Below are 18,468 nucleotides of genomic sequence, written 5' to 3' on the forward strand. Positions count from 1 at the left end.
GCTAATTTCAGACCCTGTGTGTGTGTGTGTGTGTGTGTGTGTGTGTGTGTGTGTGTGCGCGCGCACGTGCACAATGCTTAGGATCTCTTACCTGAGTGGATTTCTTCTGGACAACTTGTTGTGGCTGCAAGAGAGCAGAACGTAAAGGTTAAGTCTCCATTTTCATTCATTCATTCGGTTCATGATTTGAAAGCCAGCGACAAAACAGAATTAAACAGGGGTAATATGGAATGCACAGTGTGTCTAGGCTAGGTCTCAAATAATGTACAGTAACTACATCTGCAGTGATTGGTCATTCGAGATCATGAGATTGATCACAACCTGAAATCGGACAGCAGCACAGTTGTGCATACTGAATACACGTTTGCACAGCCCTATTTCAAACCAGCCTGTACCTCAGACTTTAAGACCTGAGCGACTGAAACCAACTAGTACAGCGAAATTCTAGACCAGAACCTGACCTGAGGAACAAAGCTATATTTTCACTTTATTTCAGTCATTACTGACCGTTAGCTCGCAAAGCTAATGCAACACATTAGCTATATCTTCCCTCTTTCTACAGGGTATTTTACTTGCAACAGATGGCACAGTCAGAGATAAAACATTTCTTAACAAAATACTTAACCAAAATAACCAAACCAAATTCATATATGTTGTATTTTTATATTTTGAATTGTCACCTGCCACCTGAATGTTGTTTCCCTTTACATAAATGAAGACATTTCCACCATAAATTGATGCAGAAAAGGCAGAAATTGGTGCAGAACAATTCACCAGAATGCAGGAAATTAAGTGTTTAATGCTCAAAACTTTCTGGGAGTGGCCCCCAGACCTTGAGCTTAATATGTGTCCCCAATGTTGAAATGTAACCTACGCCCTTGTCTCCCTCCTCCATGAGGATGCTAGAGGCTGCTGGAATGGGAGCCTATCAGACCAGTAACTCACTACTGCCACTGGTAAACATCACAGCTAAACAAACATACACCAAAACCCGCAAATGAAGCAGGTAGACTGACGACTCATCAGCTAACTTATTTCACATCACTGTGATCTGCGCGGCATGATTCCAAAACTTAGAACTTATAATAACGAGTAGGAATGAAGATGGTCAAAAGATGTCACACCTCATCTGGTCATCAGGTGGGCTTTATGTTTGCAAAAGACCTGGGCAATATTGGCCCGAAAATAATCTTAATAAGCAGTACAGGTGATAGTCCAAGTGTGGCCCTCAATCAGTGAAGATACTCTCCCAGCTCTAAAGCTACAAGTTGTATCGAACACCTGTCTCAATTATGAGTAGCATGGAGCTTCACTGAAGACGCTGATATATATATGATTCCTGTAGTCTTTAAAACATAGGAGCTGTTTGAACACACACACACACACACACACAGGTTGCCATAGTAACTGCCCCACTTAAGCCATTGTACACTGAGGGGCAGTGTTGTAGTGAGCTCAGACAGTTAATTTAATGAAGAATCGATCTCTCAAAGTCCTGTTTACAGTTGCTAGACTGCGAGTCCAATAGCCATAACAAACAGATTAATGGACACCCTAGTGAAGACACAGTGTGAAATTTGAGTGTGTACCTCAACTGAAGCAGGTTGGAAAACTGGCACTATTAAAATAACGCTGAGGCGCACACTTTCAAACCCCTGCTTCTACTGCGAAGACCTTGAGTCCAATCCCTAAAGTAAATTATTATATTTGTTTCTGACACGTACGAGCTCATAGAGCCAAATGTGTTGGTCTGTTAAATTCTATAAGACTATCTGAGGAACAAGTTTTCAAACGGTTTGATAACAAAATAATGTTCATAGAGCGAATTTTAACTCCCACTCTGATCCTCCACTCCACTGTTGAATTACATGCATTACACACTTATTATTAAGTCTTTAAAAAAGCATCAATCTGAACTTGTGTGAAAACAGTGAGCTATCACAATGCCAATTTACCCAGACAAAGTCCCACTTGCACAGGCACACAATAATAATAATAAGCCAGAGGAATAGCAATGTGTGCTTTGGGCTCCACGCTTCAGGCACACAGTAATATAATAAAGGGCAAGAAGAAGAATAGTGTGAATGCTGCGGAACAGCAGCCTTCTGCTCCGCACTTCAGGGAAACCAATAAGACAGAGGGATAGTGATGGTGTGCCTGGTGCTCTGCAATTCAAAATCAAAAATAATAGAGAGCGACGAGAACAAAGTGCTTGCCGGAATCACACCATAAAAAGTAGGAAAAATAAAATTCACATGTGGCTGGGAAGGGTTGTTTTCAACATGTAAATATCAACGCTCGTGTTCTCTGGTGCACCTTTTGTTTTGATAGCCAGGCCTACGGAGGAAACAGCGGGATAATAATTGCACAATCAGGTCAGTGAGAAAGGCTGAAATCTACCAGCAGCTATTGACCCAGCTAATTCTCGCGAGAAATGAAAACACATTATTGACATGGTATGTGTGTGTGGAAAGCAAATGGAACATCCTGCTAACCTAACAACAGGGCACCCCATCACATTGAGACGAAAAAAAGAAAAAAATAAGTTGCTAACTAATGTATAATACATAGATTTTAAAATATATTTGTTGCTAACTCACAAACTCAGTGGACACATGTTACAGTAAGCATGCTGTTCTTCTACTGCTGCTGCTGCTATAGCCAACAGAAGAGTCAGTGCAGGCTAAACTCTGCGCTGGCTGCTGCCAAACATCCGTAAAGGAGGAATGTGCACAGAGACAGAAAATCCTTGTCTGCACAGAGAGTGTGTAGCTGTGTTAGTAGAATGCATTGATAAAAAACGTCAGGTCAAGTTTGAAGTTTTCCAAACGCTATTGGAGTTGGGCTATGCCAAGTTTACTACTATGTTTTTTTTCCTGCATAAAACCCAATGAAAGTAGGGCTGAGAACAGTGTCCTTTCACCAACTTAAAAAAAAAAATTAGATATAGCGTCCTCCACAAGAGGGAGCCTGTTTCCTACTGTAGGGCAGAGCAGCCAGCAGTGTCAGACGTTGGGTTGGTATTCAAGTTTGCTGTGAGGTGACAGCGCTTACTACTTCACCACCGTGTCATGGGTGTCCTAAAAATTAGGGTCTTTCTAAAAAATGATCTACAGCTGTTTCCATAAGATCCCTGAGTTCTGTACTTGCAAAGCCCTTGTACAACTGTACATCTGCCTTTGCCTAAATACAATACCGTGTCAGATTAAAATAATTTAATGAGTAAACAACAGAATCTGACCACGCATGAGGTGCCAATCTTTCACATTTCACAGTTTTTGACTGCTATGGACACAGTTTCACTGGTACTCAAGAGTGTGGAGGTTACATACCCAGTTGAAACTGCCTTCAGCCTGGTCAGTAATAGTCATTAAAGAGTTTAATGATTGCAGGCAAAGAGCCAAACAGAAGCCGCAGCACATCACAGAGGGTTTTTGGCTAGGAGTCATGGTAGATGACATATATATAGAGGAGGCAGCTGCTTCTCACACTTAAAATCATTGTGACTGTATTTTTTGGATGATATTCATTCTCACCAAAGCCACATGTAAACCTCTATAAACAGAAAATGTTGGGAATTCATAATAAAGTTAAACTATCTTAGTATCCACCAAAGTGAAGGATTCTGAATGGGACCTGTTTGTGCTTGCTTCTCTTAATATAAATATAGTACAGAGCACTGCTGCGGCATGCATTTCTGACTTGATCTAAGCAAGCAAGCAGAGCAAGTATCCAAGACACAACCTCTACTACAGCTCTCCTCCCACTTTAGTGGTGAGTCACCAAAATACAAATGGAAACAGGTGAAAAAACACCCACCACATACAGACATGAAATAAGACTTTGCAGCCACCCCAGATGTTTCAGAGGATTCTCCACCACATTTGTGTGTCTGCGTGTGGTCAGTAAACGTCTCAAAAGAATCTGCGGTGATTGATTATTTTTTATATAAAAGTCCATCAATGTGAATGCCTCCCATGTGTTCTGAAAAAATGAACAATGAAAATCTTTGCAGGCCCCCTGAAGTTGCAGAACAACATGTAAATACAACCTTGTGTGGGGAAGGAGGTCCTGGACAATCTCACAACTGCACATATCTCTAGACCAGAGCTGAAAATGTAGAGTCTCTGGTGCTTGTACGTCTGGTCAGCTGCTGCTCCTAAGAAGAGGATACCCTCTGCACCCACCCAAGATCCGCACAAACAGCTGGTGTTTTCTGTGCCAGCTCTTGGTGTCAAACACAGTAATGGAGTCCGTGTCAACACCCTGCATGAGATAAGCAAGCAGCAGTAAAGGAAAAATATGGAAACGAGTGCACACAGAGGGGAGGATGCAGATCATCTGAACACTGCCAGGCTTCGCCCCTTCTGAAAGACCCTCTCCCCTGCTTTGTTGTTGGGCAGGTGGGTGTAACTCATAATTCTGAGATACTAACTCATAACTTTGATTGTTATAATTATGACACATCATCATCAAAGTTAACCTCAGTCATTAAAGTTGATGATTTTGGCTTGCTTGTCACAGAATTTGCATTTCAATCAATCCAAACTTTTCATCAGTTAGTATTATTTTTCTGACTGGACATGCATTCACAGCTTCTATAGCATGTTGCATGTATTAAGTACTTCATGAAGTCATTGTGGATTGTATTTTTGAAATAAATAGTACTGGTACAAATTTGTGAATGTTCTCTTTTATCATTAATATTGTGCTCACTGGTTTGTAAAAGTGAATAAATCCTGTTTAAAGCACTATGTGTGAGTTTGATGAATCCTTAAAAGCTTCGCATTTAGCATCGCAAAGGTTTTTACATTGCACTGCCCAAATCTGAAGTCGATCGGATTAATCCCCCCACCCCCCCTCCCCAAATGGTTGAGGCAGATGGCCACCCACCCTGTCATGGTTCTGCTAAAAAGGGAGTTTTTCCTTTTTAGCTGTTGCCACATATTTGCACATAGTGGGAATTGTTGGGTCTCTCTTAATATTATTACAAAGAGTACGATCTAGACTTGCTCTCTGAAAATTTTATATTATGAATTGGTGCTATATAAATAAAATTTAATTGGATTGAAAGTATAACAAAACAAAAATGTTAATTGAGAGAGCAGTCTCACTGCACTCCAGATAGTGCAGGCTACAAAATACATAAGGGTTTCAGTCAATGCTTCTAAATGAATTAAAGTTACAACAGTTAGCTATACAATGACCATTAAGACAAATAATGTAGAGTCCTCTATATTTACAGTGTGAAAGTAATAAAATATATAATCCCCCCATTGCCCCAAAACAGACCCCTCTCCCTCTCTAACACAAAAGGGAAATTGCAGCAGTGCCTTTCACATGCTCTGGCAGCTCTTTGATGTTCCTGGGCCTAACACTGTGAATCACTTGTAGACTGCAGCAGCTGCTTGGCCCAGAAGTGATTTGGAGGGGGGCGGCTTGAGGTTTTAGAATAAAGGGCAGCATGGGCAGCTTCAACCATTCCAAGGTATGTTAGGTAAGTATGGCTACAAGTAGGAGTGCTATGGTGGGGGACCGCACCTCAGCTGCAACCCAATACCTCCGCTGCGCTAAGAATGCGCTCCAGGCTCTCAGCTCTACAGCCACCCGGCAGCGTCTTTTCAGAAATCCTCCTGTGATCAAAGTGAGAAATTCCTCCGCTCTGCTGAGCACCTCGTACAGGCCACCATTCACAAAAGCCCCACCTATCAGGGGAGGTGGGCCGCTCAACCTGCTCTCTCCCCACCGCCACAGTAGCTGTCCTCATCACTTTCCACACTGTGTCTGAAAGTGATTGAATTACTTTACTGATTTTCCAACTAGTCATATAAAAACATTACACGTCATGTCTTCCAGAGTGATCTAGAGCTGCAACGATTTGTCGATTATTCGATTAGTCGGTCGAAGGAAAATTAATCGTCAACTATTTAGATTATCGATTAATCGTTTAATTTCTTAAGCAAAAATGTAAAAAAGAAAAAGGCTGGTTTCATCTTCTTAAATTGAGGAATTGCTGCTATTCTTTGTCATTTATGATAAATGAACAGTCTTTGGGTGTTGGACTGTTGGTTGGACCAAAGAAGCAATTTCAAAGACGAGTGGTGATGGCGCAATTGATCAGACACATGCCTTTGGTATGACAGACCTGGGTTCAATCCCCCACTGTGACCCATTCTCCAATGTGTCCCTGAGCAAGACACTTAACCCCTAGTTGCTCCAGAGGTGTGTGACCTCTGACATGTATAGTGATTTGTAAGTCGCTTTGGATAAAAGTGTCAGATAAATGTAAGATGTCACTTCAGGCTCTGGAAAATTGTGATGAGCATATTTCATTTTATAGGCTTAACGATTATAATCAACTAATCGTTAAGTATAATCATTAGTTGAAGCCCTAGTGTGATCAAATAAAATCTGTGCACAAGCACTTTAAATTGTAGACTGCTCTTGAGACAGCTTGTAGACAGCTTGGTGTACTTTACTTTGTTTTCAGTCTGCTGGACAAAAGACCAAAAGTCAAAAGCAAGCTGAGCAAGCTTTCCACAGAGCCTGCCATGATCAGTACACTCCACAATTCAAAAGTATTGGATGAACAATAGTTCTGTCTCATCCCAGTCCGGTGATGAATAGTGAAATTGACTCCGATCCCACATAAATTCATCACCCACTGGGTTCCTGTACAAATGTCAGCCTCTAATTTAAATATTGTCTCTATCGCTGATTGAAACGCCAGATCACCAAAGTATGGCAGCATCAGACCGCCCATGGTGCGGAGGAGCGTCAGCTGCTGTATGTTGACCCATTCTCCCCACTCTCTCTCCCACAACGCTGCGTCTTTGTTGTCTTGATGCCATGAGTCGTGCAAACGGGGACAACAGCGCACACTTTCAGTTTCTCATCCAAGACATTCCAGCTTTTGCACTCAGTTGTACAACCAAGTGATGGAAGTAGTTGTGTGATGAATGAAAACGGAGAGCTTGAGAGAGAATTCGAACTGCCTACTTTTACACATCAACACACCTGACCAATCAGTGCTTAAAGTGGCCATAATTGTCGGATTGTCTGCTTCAGGAAGTTACTAAAATTGTCAGATGCAGCCCACCCACTGTTGGAAAAGTTTAGGGTGAGGGGGGTGTAGACACTTTTTGACAATCCAACAAAAACCTTTCTAGGACTTGAACTTGGCCATACGAGACTTTAGTGGTGAGCCAGATTCATGGATTGGAGGCTCCAAAAAGAAAGCTAAGATTACTAAATATGATCTGGCAAAACCGTGGTAGTCACTAATACATGCACGTCATATGGTTATGTAAAGGTTTTACTGGAATTTTGGGGGAGTTTTGTTGACTCTATCACTTCTTAACCCCAGAAAGCACAAAGAAGAAAACAATCCAAGACAAAAGAACAAACATTTGATTGACCAGTGCAAATGACACCTAGACGTCATTACTATGAAGAAGGACCGGGCCACCCAGTAGTTTTCCCTCCTAAACAGCCATCATTATACTGCATAAAGGCCACATGTTTTGGTACCTGGAAGGCAGAAGTGATGGAAATAAGTTTCCATCTCCCACCTTGTGCGCTGTGCAACACCCCCACCCTTTTCTGGTCCCAGCACCTCCCCCCACATCCCAGTCAATGCCCCACCAGAGTTATGAATTGCACCTATCGGAGTCCAACTAAACCCTGCGATTAGGGGGTATTTGCCGAAAGGCCCTTTGTAAAAGGAGAAAAATGTCATGTCTGTCGTTGCAAGGAATGTGGAAAATTCCTAGCAGACAAGCAGTCTTTTGTTGGGAGGTTTTGGGGGGGTGCTCTGAAAGGAAAGAAAGGCACAGACAAATTGGACTGGCTGTATTTAGGAACCTCTGCTGTTTGAAGTGAAATCTGTTCCCAGAGTATTGCAAAGGACATGAGGAAGTAAAGCAGAAAAGAGACTTTACTTACTGATCTTCTTCACTTCTTGTTGGGTTCATTCAGTTTTGTGTTTACAGAATAAACAAAATCACAAACATGTTTTTCTGTTTTTCTGTTTAGTTCAGTCTATATTACATTTGAGAGCTCAGACATCTTTATGGAACGTCTTGGAACCATTTGATGCAAATGCATGTTTCCCAGCGTGCATGCGTGGCTGCTTTGGAACAGGAAGGACTCTATGCATGGCTCTGCCTTGTTTTAGCGCTGCAGATGTTATGAATTAACCTGTCGTGCCTGGAACAGCTCACTTCCTGCCTCATAATAGCGGTAGCAGAAATACTCGGATGACATACATGTTCATATCTATTTTAGGAATTTGAAAGAACAGCATTGTGAAAGGAAGACGAAAAACTCCAAGCCATCCCTAAACCAACAGCCAGGACACCACAGGACAGCAGCGTAACTTCCTGCGTTAAACAAACAGTAAATGAGGCATGCGGCTTAGTAAGTGCTCTCCTTCTCGTTTGCTCTTTCATTAAAATGTACCAGCAGAAGCTCAGGTTGTAATTTAATTCAAATTCATTACTCCATTTTGGATTAAAATCAACAAACTTGATGTTTCCACAAATTCCTCCAAACACTTGCTGTGATAGATATGGTTGTGACATTTGTTTGAGGAACTGACAATAGAGATGACATAAAATTACCACCAGGGGAATTCCTGAGGGACCCCTGGAGCAAGACAATTTATTTCATTTACCTTTTTTGTATATGCTCAATTTTCAAGCAAAAAGGCGATGTGTGCTAGGCAGCATTAAAATACATATTTTCACAATTTGTTTTACAATTCAAATGATTTTCCAGGTTTGCCGTTGTGGTTTATCATTGCTCATGCTCAACTACCCTGGGTTTCCTCTGTTTATTCCTAACAAAGGGGAAACATTACTGTGAGCTTTCATATTGAATCACTATTTAGTTGAAGCAATGGATCCATAGAGGTGTGAACTGTTAAATGATTACAATATGGTATTGTCTAATATGATGATTGAGTAACCCTATGTTGAGCAGTATGTTATCTCTGTAGCAGCATAAACTCTACTGCGTTTTACACACTAATCTGAGTAGCAGCTCGCCGCCATGCTGCTGTAGCTGAAGTGAATTGATTAAACTCTTCCAGAGGCTGCAGCAGGAAAAACGGGGTGGGAGTTGTGGGAGGGAGACATAGGTGACCTGTGGAAATCCGCTATGGTCCCAGAACTGATGTTTGTAGAGTCCTGGTCTGAACAAAGGCCTCTAGTGGTTGGAATTGAGCCTTTCAGCCCAGCAGCAGCCAAGGCTGGAGGAAGGTGGGGGTTTTAAGAATGTAGGGAATGAGGCAAAACTGCTGCCCACCCCCACCTCATTTCAATGTCTCTCTGTGGTTTCTAAGGTCTCTCTTTCTCTAGCTCTTACAAATGGCCTGGGGTTGGAGTACGATATAGCAATACTAACCTAAAAATAACTTAATGCACCTCATCCAGTAGAAACACAAATCAGAAATCACTACAAGAGTAATTAACTACAACCATATTCCAAAAACATTCTTCATATAAGAACAAATGAATGTAACCGAGTTGTGTGTAAAAGAATTTTTAACTGCAAGAAGAATCAGCCTTTTACATGAACTTATTGCTGCTAATGGTCAACTGTGCTGCTGCGTATTTCTCATGTGATAAAAAGATACTACTTTTAGCTATTGCTGGTAATGTGTTTTACATTACCAGTTTGAAACTGACAGAAGAAGAACCGGATCATTATCATAACCAGTCACAGTCAAGTCATGTAACTTTATCCCCTGTAAATTATGCTCAAATCAAAGCTGCTGTCTGTCCTAAATGGTTTTAGATCATTCTGAAAATAAATCCCTGATGGAAGTCTAGTTCCTGTGTAAGCAGGGGTGGAAATGAACCTTTTGGCTCACCTGCCAATGTGACTGATAAATGAAAAAAACCCACCTGCCAAGCATATTTTTTACCAGCCAAAATAATAATTTTCCTTTGTCACGTCTACATTTTTTTCAGTCCTTTTATTTGAGATAATAAGGTATTGTGTTGAATACAAACTTAAAGAAGACACCAGATTGAAATTTGAAGCAATTATTGTTATTAAATCTACTTAACACACAACTGAAATTGTTTTATAAACCTACAGGATGCTTATTAATCATTGAATTTAAACCTACTCATTAAAATTTTTTTTGCTCTACTGTAGCCTCTTTTTTGTAAGCAGTTTAGCCTATGTGTTGTTTGTTTGGTTACTAAACCTGGTAAATGTTCCCAACATTACCATTACCTGTTAACAACCCACCCACTATATTAATAAAACTTTCATATAAAGAGTATCACTACTATAGGCCTAATATTAATCATGGGTTGTTTTCATTTATTTAATCCATGTGCAAAAAAAACCCATTTGTCTACATTTGTCTCCAAAAAGTACTAACAAAAAAATTATCATAACCATTCATGCACAAAATAACTGTAGGTTGTATCAGTTACTCGCACGTCGTAAATAATTTTTCTGGTTCGCACGTATCCATTTAGGCAAATGCATGCAAAACACTGTTTAGCAACGCATCATCTGTCCTGAACCCGTCACACTGCTTTTCTTCTTGTTGTTGTTTTATTGGCGGTGCCATTGACTTCCCTTAACTTTTACCGAGCTGTTCTACACGTAGCAAACAGCTGGAGATTTACGGGGAAATACTTCAACCCGAGGACACCGGGAGACAACGGTAAAATACGAGAGAAGCCAGAGGAAACGGGAGGGTTAACAGGTATGCACATTACGGTGGTAGCTAGCTAACTAAATGCTAAAAGCAGGTACTCCAGGCACGACTTGACTGCTCCCGACTCCAATACCCTAATGGCCACCCCTTTACAAATCTACACCAATCAGACACAAGTAACCTGAAATTAACATAAACAACAACCACTGAACAGCCCTAATCCGTGTGTTACACGATTTTAGATCCCTGGGTACAGCGGTGAACAATTTAAGTGCGACACACATGGCAATATCGTATCAAATACGTACCAAATATGTTTACCCGCCAATGTGGCGGGTATTCTTCCAACATTTAGCCGCCAAACGTAAATCCACATTTGGCGGGTGCGTCGATTATGAGTTTACTGCGTCCTTTGGGCTTTTAACGGGTCAGAGATGCAGGACAGGTACCTATCAACATCACTGCTGCCTCCAGCACACCTGTAGCCGCCGATAGTAATGTCAGTGCTGACACAGAAACTTTTGGGGACTGTTTTGGGGACTGGTTCCAGGAACTGCAAACCTCCCATTGGCTGTATGGACAGCAGCTGGATTTGTAGTATGTTCAAGCACAATAAATTATTTTTGTTTCATGAACATGCTTTAGAAACCGCCTATAAAAAATTTTGAATAGATTTTTAGATTCGAGCGGAAACCCTGTTCCCTCCAGACTTTTACTCCTAGGACAGCATTTCTGTGTGTTCCACCCCAATTCAACCACCGGGCAGCATTTTTAAAATCTCTAGACATACAAAAAAAAAAAAGTCTCTTGGTGCCATGGCTTATGCCAAACAGGAAGTTGGAAATTTTAAACATAGTGTGCAGTGTCAATGAATTTTGTGCAATTTACAGGCACTTTACTTTAAAGGGTCTATATGTAGTTTTTATAATTTAAATCACTTTTTTATTGCCTGTGTGTAAAGTGGCTGTAATCTCACATAAAAACGATCCACTTGCCGGGTTTTTCTGTTACCTCTGCCTAATGCCTAATCCTATGTGAAGACTCAAGGTCAGATTTTCTGGGAAATCTATTGGCTGTGACTGCATATACGTTCCTGAGCTTATTGATTCTGTACAGTACACACAGCTACAAACACACAACCACAGCTAACGAGATGGAGTCCAAAAAACGACCGGCTCCAAGCATGACACATAAACTCCACGAGAATGAGGTCGACTGTGGTTGAAAACACAGTCGACATCAGAAAGGCTTGAGTCACGGAGAGACCTCAACTTTGTTTTGGAACCAACAAAACAGACAGAGTTGGTTTTCATCCTATTGGACAGGTAATCTAACATTACTGCAAAGCATGTGAAACATATTGTGATGCTGTGATTTAGTTGGCTCAAGTTAGATAAAGTTAGATCTCGCCGGGTAACGGCGACCAGTTGCTAACGTTATCCTGTTGCAAAATACTACAGTTGTATGGCTTTCCACATTAATTCACCTGCTAACGTGATCCATATTACTATCGTGTGTACCATCGGCATTATGTCAGAAAAGATGTGACGGTACAAAGCAAATGTGGAGCAACTTTTTTTTACTGGCTTAAGTATAGTGGTTCAGGAGGTAGAGCGGGTTGCCTGTTAATCGGAAGGTCATCGGTTCAATCCTTGGCTCCTCCAGGCTGCGTGTCGAAGTGTCCTTGGGCAAGATACTGAACCCTGAATTTGGGCTGTGGCTGTTCCACCAGTGTGTGAATGTGAATGAATGTTATTTACTTAGTGTGTGAATGTGATGTAGCACTTTGAGTGGTCGAAAAGACTAGAAAGGTGCTACACAAATATGGAACATTTACAAGACAGCGAGATCTTTAGCATGATCTGTCGTTGTTTGCTTCTTAGTGTTTAATTTGGATTTAGTGTTATCGTAACATTTCTCAGGTGTAACTTTCATGACCCACATACAATAATGCAACATAACGGTGCAGCACAACAATACCATGGAAGACCCATTCCCTACAGTAATGTTACTTACTGTGGTCTAATGTTATACAGTGTGGCAACAATCTTGTTATAATATTCAGTCTAGTTCAGTAACCGTTTCGTTATCATTCAATACATTTGGTTGTGCTCACATTGAAAGATGGGGGGAGCTATCGCCGATGTATCACGTCGGCTTAATGCAGTCAGTGTAGTGTTATCATGTAACGAGCATGGATTAGTTGAATTTCAAGCTGATAAAACATTACTGTAACGAGGGATTTTACCTGACCTGTAACCAATAATAACCTCTATTACTGTGGTATTTCCTTGTCAGTAGTTTCAATAAGATTGTTAAATTTTGTTTCGAGATTTGTTTTTACAATTCTCATTGTTATTGCCATGTTGTGAAGGCATTTAGCTTGATGCAGAGGAACATATAAAATCCAATGGACAGCAGCCATTTGGCAGGTGGATTGCTGTGCACAACTGAATTTCAATTTCAGTTCAACTAGCGTTATTGGCATGATCGTAATAAAGACAATATTGCAAATCTATTGGAGAACAGAGTCCCCCTTCAAGCTGTTGCCACAACCATGTATCTAACGCAGCACCTGCACACAGAGGACAGGAGCTGTGGGAAAGACCAAGAAGACATACAGATGAGGGATTGACCGTGGTCTAGGTACAGCCGTATAAACAGTGCATGACGCTGAATATCCCAAATTCAAATCCAATGATAGAGACACTCCACCAGCTGACTGAAAGGTCACAACCTACCTACTGCTCACCAGAGTTCTCAATACAGGCCAAAAACTCTTTCACAAAAAATGGCAGTGTACTGCAGTATACACCAGGACCCGTTAGATTCCTATCACAGTTTGTGCCCTGGACTGAGCGTTAAGGGGTAGGATAAATGCATTAATCGGTAGTAGTAATTGTAGCTGTATCACCTGGTATTTCAGCTTATGTTGTTATTAAATATAGCCTATGAAATTCACACTGTCGAGCCAAACCGCACTGTATTGATAACTGCATTTGATCGAACTCCTCAAAATATCAGCCAGCGACTGTGTTTTATTCTTTCTGCTCGGCTGTGTGTCAGCTTTTCGACATTAAAAGTGCCAGGCACTGAAAAAGTGGTCGTTCCAACACACTTTTAAGAACTTGAAAAATCTGATTTATTAATTTAACACACACACACACACACACACACACTTATGACTTCACAAAGCAACAAAACAAAAAATCCATTCATGCTATAAATTTGCTCAAAAGACTATCTCAACATTTACTGAAACTCCCCCACCTTCGCCCAAATAGCAAAAGGTGGGGTGGTTGCCAGTCAGGTGACCAGTCTCTATAATATAACAAACAAATGCAACCTGAATAATAAAAAACAAAAAAAGTTATAATAAACAAAACTACCAAACTATGTTCTCAAAATATTCAGTATAAGAAAGTTTTAGTGATTCAGTCAGTCTCTATTGCTATGCAAATTACCATATAATAGTTTGAACTGCAGTGTAGTTTACAGTGTGTGAGAAAAGAACTGTTTGATAACCCTAACCCTGTCTTTTCTTACTCATAATATACAGATCTTCGGCACTACAGTTCAAACATTTTCAACATTTATATGATCATTTGCATAGCAGTATGGTTCTAAACTTTCTCAGCTCTGAAAGGCGATTGTATTTAAACAGGGAAGGCCATTGAGTGCAAGCTCTCTTTTTCAAGGATGCCCTGATGACAGTACATATAAAGCAATAAAAGCACATGCAAGTGTACATCAGCAAGTTATCCACGTACATAACTTGTTTGGCTAAACTGAAATAAGTTCCTGTTAGCTTAGATGAAGTATTCTAGGCTAATGAACAGTATTCAGCAGTCCCACCAACTTTTTACTGAGCAGATTTGTTATGTACTCTATGTATTAATATCAAAGAGCAGTGTTTGATGGCCATTACACCATGTGGAAATACTATTTTCTCATGATGTAATAGATGGAATGTTCCTTTAAGTTTGGTAAAGGAATGTGGTTTATATTAAATAGTTTGTTATGTGCACAGGTTGCAAAGAATGGAGGACTTAATATTTGGTTTGGCAGTGTGGTCCACCTGGGTTGCCTGGTCTTTAAAGTGTCATTGTCCAGTGCATGCTACTGTGAGCTACTGTGAGTTACTCCAAAGACATTAGACTTGACATAAAGCCTACGGTGTCGTCCTGGAAGCTGTGGCCATAAAGGCTGAGAATTCAGAGCACATGCATGTGAACAGAGCTGTAGACTTTAAAGCCGCTGCATGGAGCTGATAAGTCACAGCAAGAGCTCGCACCATAAAACCAGCAGAGTGTGGACAGTGGGGAATATACTAAATATGCTAACAGATGATTCTCGGAACACACCTTTCCTTCCAGGAAATGAAAATAAATATAACATACACACTTTATGACTCTCCACCTTCTTGTAGGCTTTCACTTCTTTTTTCCCCCCTTTGACACATAAAAATGCTGACATGATGTATGCAGGAGAGAGTTCACACTCCCCGCATCTCTCCTCACCCTTCCTGCTTTTCCTTGAACAATCAATCAGGCCTGTTACTGTGGACCTGATAAATACTGAGGCCTTCAAGCTATCAGTGGAATTACTTAAGTATTCCTGCGGTCAGCGTGGAGAGTAAACATTTTCTTTGACTGATAACACAAACATATCGGACACACACACACACACACACACACACACATCTACAGAAGCCCTGAGAGGCAAGTGAGAAAAAAAACCCTCCTAAGTCTGATCTAAATTGTTTTCTCTCCTGTGTTCATGACTTAAGAAAAGGTGGAAAATAGGTTTTGCTGGGACACTTGTTCTAAAGCCCCTTACCCGCCGGATGGTACTAGCTCAGCTCGCATCAACTCTACTCGCTTTTTTTGGTTTTCCACTGGGCAGATTTTGGTTTTCCACTGGTAGGTTTTTTAGTATCACCGTCAAGGTTCCTAGCAAGCTGAGGCAATACCAAAAGGTGACATGAAAACGCGGCAGACTACTCATTGGTCAGAGAGAATCCACTACAAAACAGGTGTTAGAAATAACCTAGCTAGCAGACCTGCTGCTGCTAATGTTAGTTTAGTTTAGGTGGTCAGTTTCTTTTTTTTTTGAAGATTGACCGTTCAGGAGGTTTCTACCAGGAGCCAAAATTACTGCAGAGGCCATCTCCTCTCCAAAGCAAACAGACTGTCATGAAAACATTAAAAACACTGAATAAAGCAGTTTCATCCTAAAAGTGAGTGCCTCTTCGCTGGACACTGGCTGTCAGCGAGCTGACCTCTTGACAGGGTAAGAGTTTTCTGGAAATGTTTACATTGTCAGTCGGCGCTCATGTAAAACAGGTAACACTCAACAGAACTTTTATGCCGTTGGACCTGAGGTTCACCCAGACCTGCCAAACTGTTGCATTTTTATGTTTTGTTCCTTTTAAGAACGTTCTTTTAAGAACGTGATGGTTTGTTATTAAACTTGTTATGAACTTGAATCGTGTGTCTTTTCATTATACTACCTCATTTTCCATTACCAGTACCAGCTCAACTACGAAAACTTTCAAACAAATTCATGTTCCGCCATCACTTTTCGCAAAACTGTCAATATTCGAAATCTACACAGCTGATTTCTCACCTCAGAACTTCTCAGACGTGGATTTAGTGATGAAATAACATACGAAAATTGTAAAATATAGAACTTTTGTCGCTGGCCTCATGCAATGACGATGCAGTTAAAGTGACGATTCTCTCATTCTACCATTCAGTAGTCTGATGTGTTTTCACGTCACATTTTAGTATCGCCTCAGCTTGTTTGGAACCTCCTGGTAGCAGGTACAGGCACAACTTTTCCACAATTGAAAAGCAAAAAAAGGCAAGTAGAGTCGAGGCGAGTCGAGCTGGTACCATGCAGTGGAAAAGGGGCTTAACACAAGATTACGTAACGGCAGTTTCGTGCAGCGTTGCTATGACGACCAGCTACATTTAGGGGGTACTAGCTGCAGTGGAAAACAAAGGACAGGACACCAAAAGCGAGTCGAGCAGAGGCGTGTCGAGGTGAGCTGACAACAATGGGAAAGCAGCATAATTTTTTTTCATCTTTGAAACAGGTGTGGGGAAAATAATTAGCATGGATAATTTTTCTAAGTTACTTTTCATCTGTGAAAACCACCACAGCATTATTTTTCTTGCTTCACAGAACTTCTGTACACACCAGCATCAACCAGGGAGGACCCTCTGAATGTATTCAGGCCAAATAATGAAAGTTAATAATGAGGAATTAACACAAAATGTTCAGACAGTGAGTCCATCTCAATATGTATTAAACCTGGTAATATACCTACTGGTAGACCTCAGCGTGTAACAAAATGTGTTTTAGAGATAAGAAACAAATGTTTAGTAATAACATTGCTCGCTCAAATGTTTCTTTATCTCTGTCAGGCTTTGCCATGCATATTACCTCCTGCCACATACAGATTTCATCAATTGGCACAGCTAATTCTTCACAGCCCCTCTTGTGTATGTGTGTTCCAGTATCCAGCATGCCAGCAGCAGACACAAGCTCAGAACTTAAGAGAACCACTGACTCACCCATTTCCTTGGTCGCCCCCTGGGTCTTTTCTCCCCGGGTGCCTCTGCTTTCTGTGAAGACATAAATTAGGAGCAATATAATCTCTCTGTTTCCTGATCATCACTTCATGACATACATGACATGAACATTTTAAATAAAACATCTGATCAGCTAATATAAAAAGTGACATTTACTCTCGCACGCATTTTATGGTGCTAGGGGGCCTCACTAGTATTTAAGATGTTTGAATGTGTTTTTCCCGTGGATGTATTCACAATAATTCTGGTTATGCACACATTCTGGTTAACAGTTAATTCTGGTTTCTGGTTAACAGCACCATGCCGGGCAGGTGACAGGTGTGTTTAAGGTATTTGTGTGCTCTGAAAGACATCACACCATGGATACAAAATTACAGCTGACGGACTGTTAGCATAGCATGCTAATACTCAATCAAAAATCAATCAAGATGTTTAAAGACAGATAGAAACAGATGAATGAGTTGTGCAGGTTTACATCACTGCTGATCAGAGCTGGAGCGGATTAACATCCATGGCCACTGCAGAGCTGTGACCCGGGAGTGGATGCAGATTGTACCCTTTCACACTGAAGACAAAAGCCAGATGTTAGTGGGTGTTTGTGGGGGGGTTTGTCCAGTTTAAAAGGGGCTGAAGAGACACTTCAAGGTGTTTGTGATGTTCAGAAAATTCTATAATTTTACAGCCCTTCTGTTTGTAATGAATGTTATAAAAAAATCAAAAAGCCCTACTGTGGCCCTTTCATCAAAATTCCAGCACAGCACTGTTTATTGGAGCTTTTCCATGCCTTCTAGGCAGCCATTATTTTCCATTCCGAGTTATTGCAACTTTGGTCTTATTTTTGTAGCTTTGGCTTTCTCTTAGATATGATAATATTGTACCAGAGACGTTTTATAGAGGGGACACGCCACTCAATCACACCCTCAATACAACTCTATGGGGAAAGCCTATAACGGCAAAGATGGCTGTTATCCCGCCCCGCCTGCTAAAAAGCCAGCTGTCTGCTTTTAACAGCCAAAGTGGGAAACATATTTTCACTGTGTTGTTCCACTGACGTAAGGGTCTGTGATTCTTCTACTGCGCATGCGTAGTAGTAGGGACGCATGCGTTGTAGAAATATAACCGCCGGAAAAAACGCTTTTTGTTTTGGGGCAAAGTCGTAAAACTTTTCCAGCAATTTTTATTAGATTT

General features: G+C 40.9%; 1 protein-coding gene across 1 annotated transcript in view; it reads right to left on the bottom strand.

Annotated features, from left to right (window-relative positions):
* hmga2 (high mobility group AT-hook 2) overlaps window positions 1-18,468 on the bottom strand; it is a 46,792-nt gene that overhangs the window by 12,933 nt on the left and 15,391 nt on the right. The window contains exons 3-4 of the mRNA XM_038739029.1: window positions 17,263-17,313; window positions 92-124 (exon numbers count right to left, since the gene is read on the bottom strand). Of these exons, the coding sequence (XP_038594957.1) occupies window positions 92-124; window positions 17,263-17,313 (84 nt within the window). The remainder of the gene's footprint in view (window positions 1-91; window positions 125-17,262; window positions 17,314-18,468) is intronic.

Source organism: Micropterus salmoides, unplaced genomic scaffold (assembly GCF_014851395.1).
Source record: "Micropterus salmoides isolate LMB-PRFRI ecotype aquatic unplaced genomic scaffold, ASM1485139v1 Ms_hic_scaffold_23, whole genome shotgun sequence".
Lineage (NCBI taxonomy): Eukaryota > Metazoa > Chordata > Actinopteri > Centrarchiformes > Centrarchidae > Micropterus > Micropterus salmoides.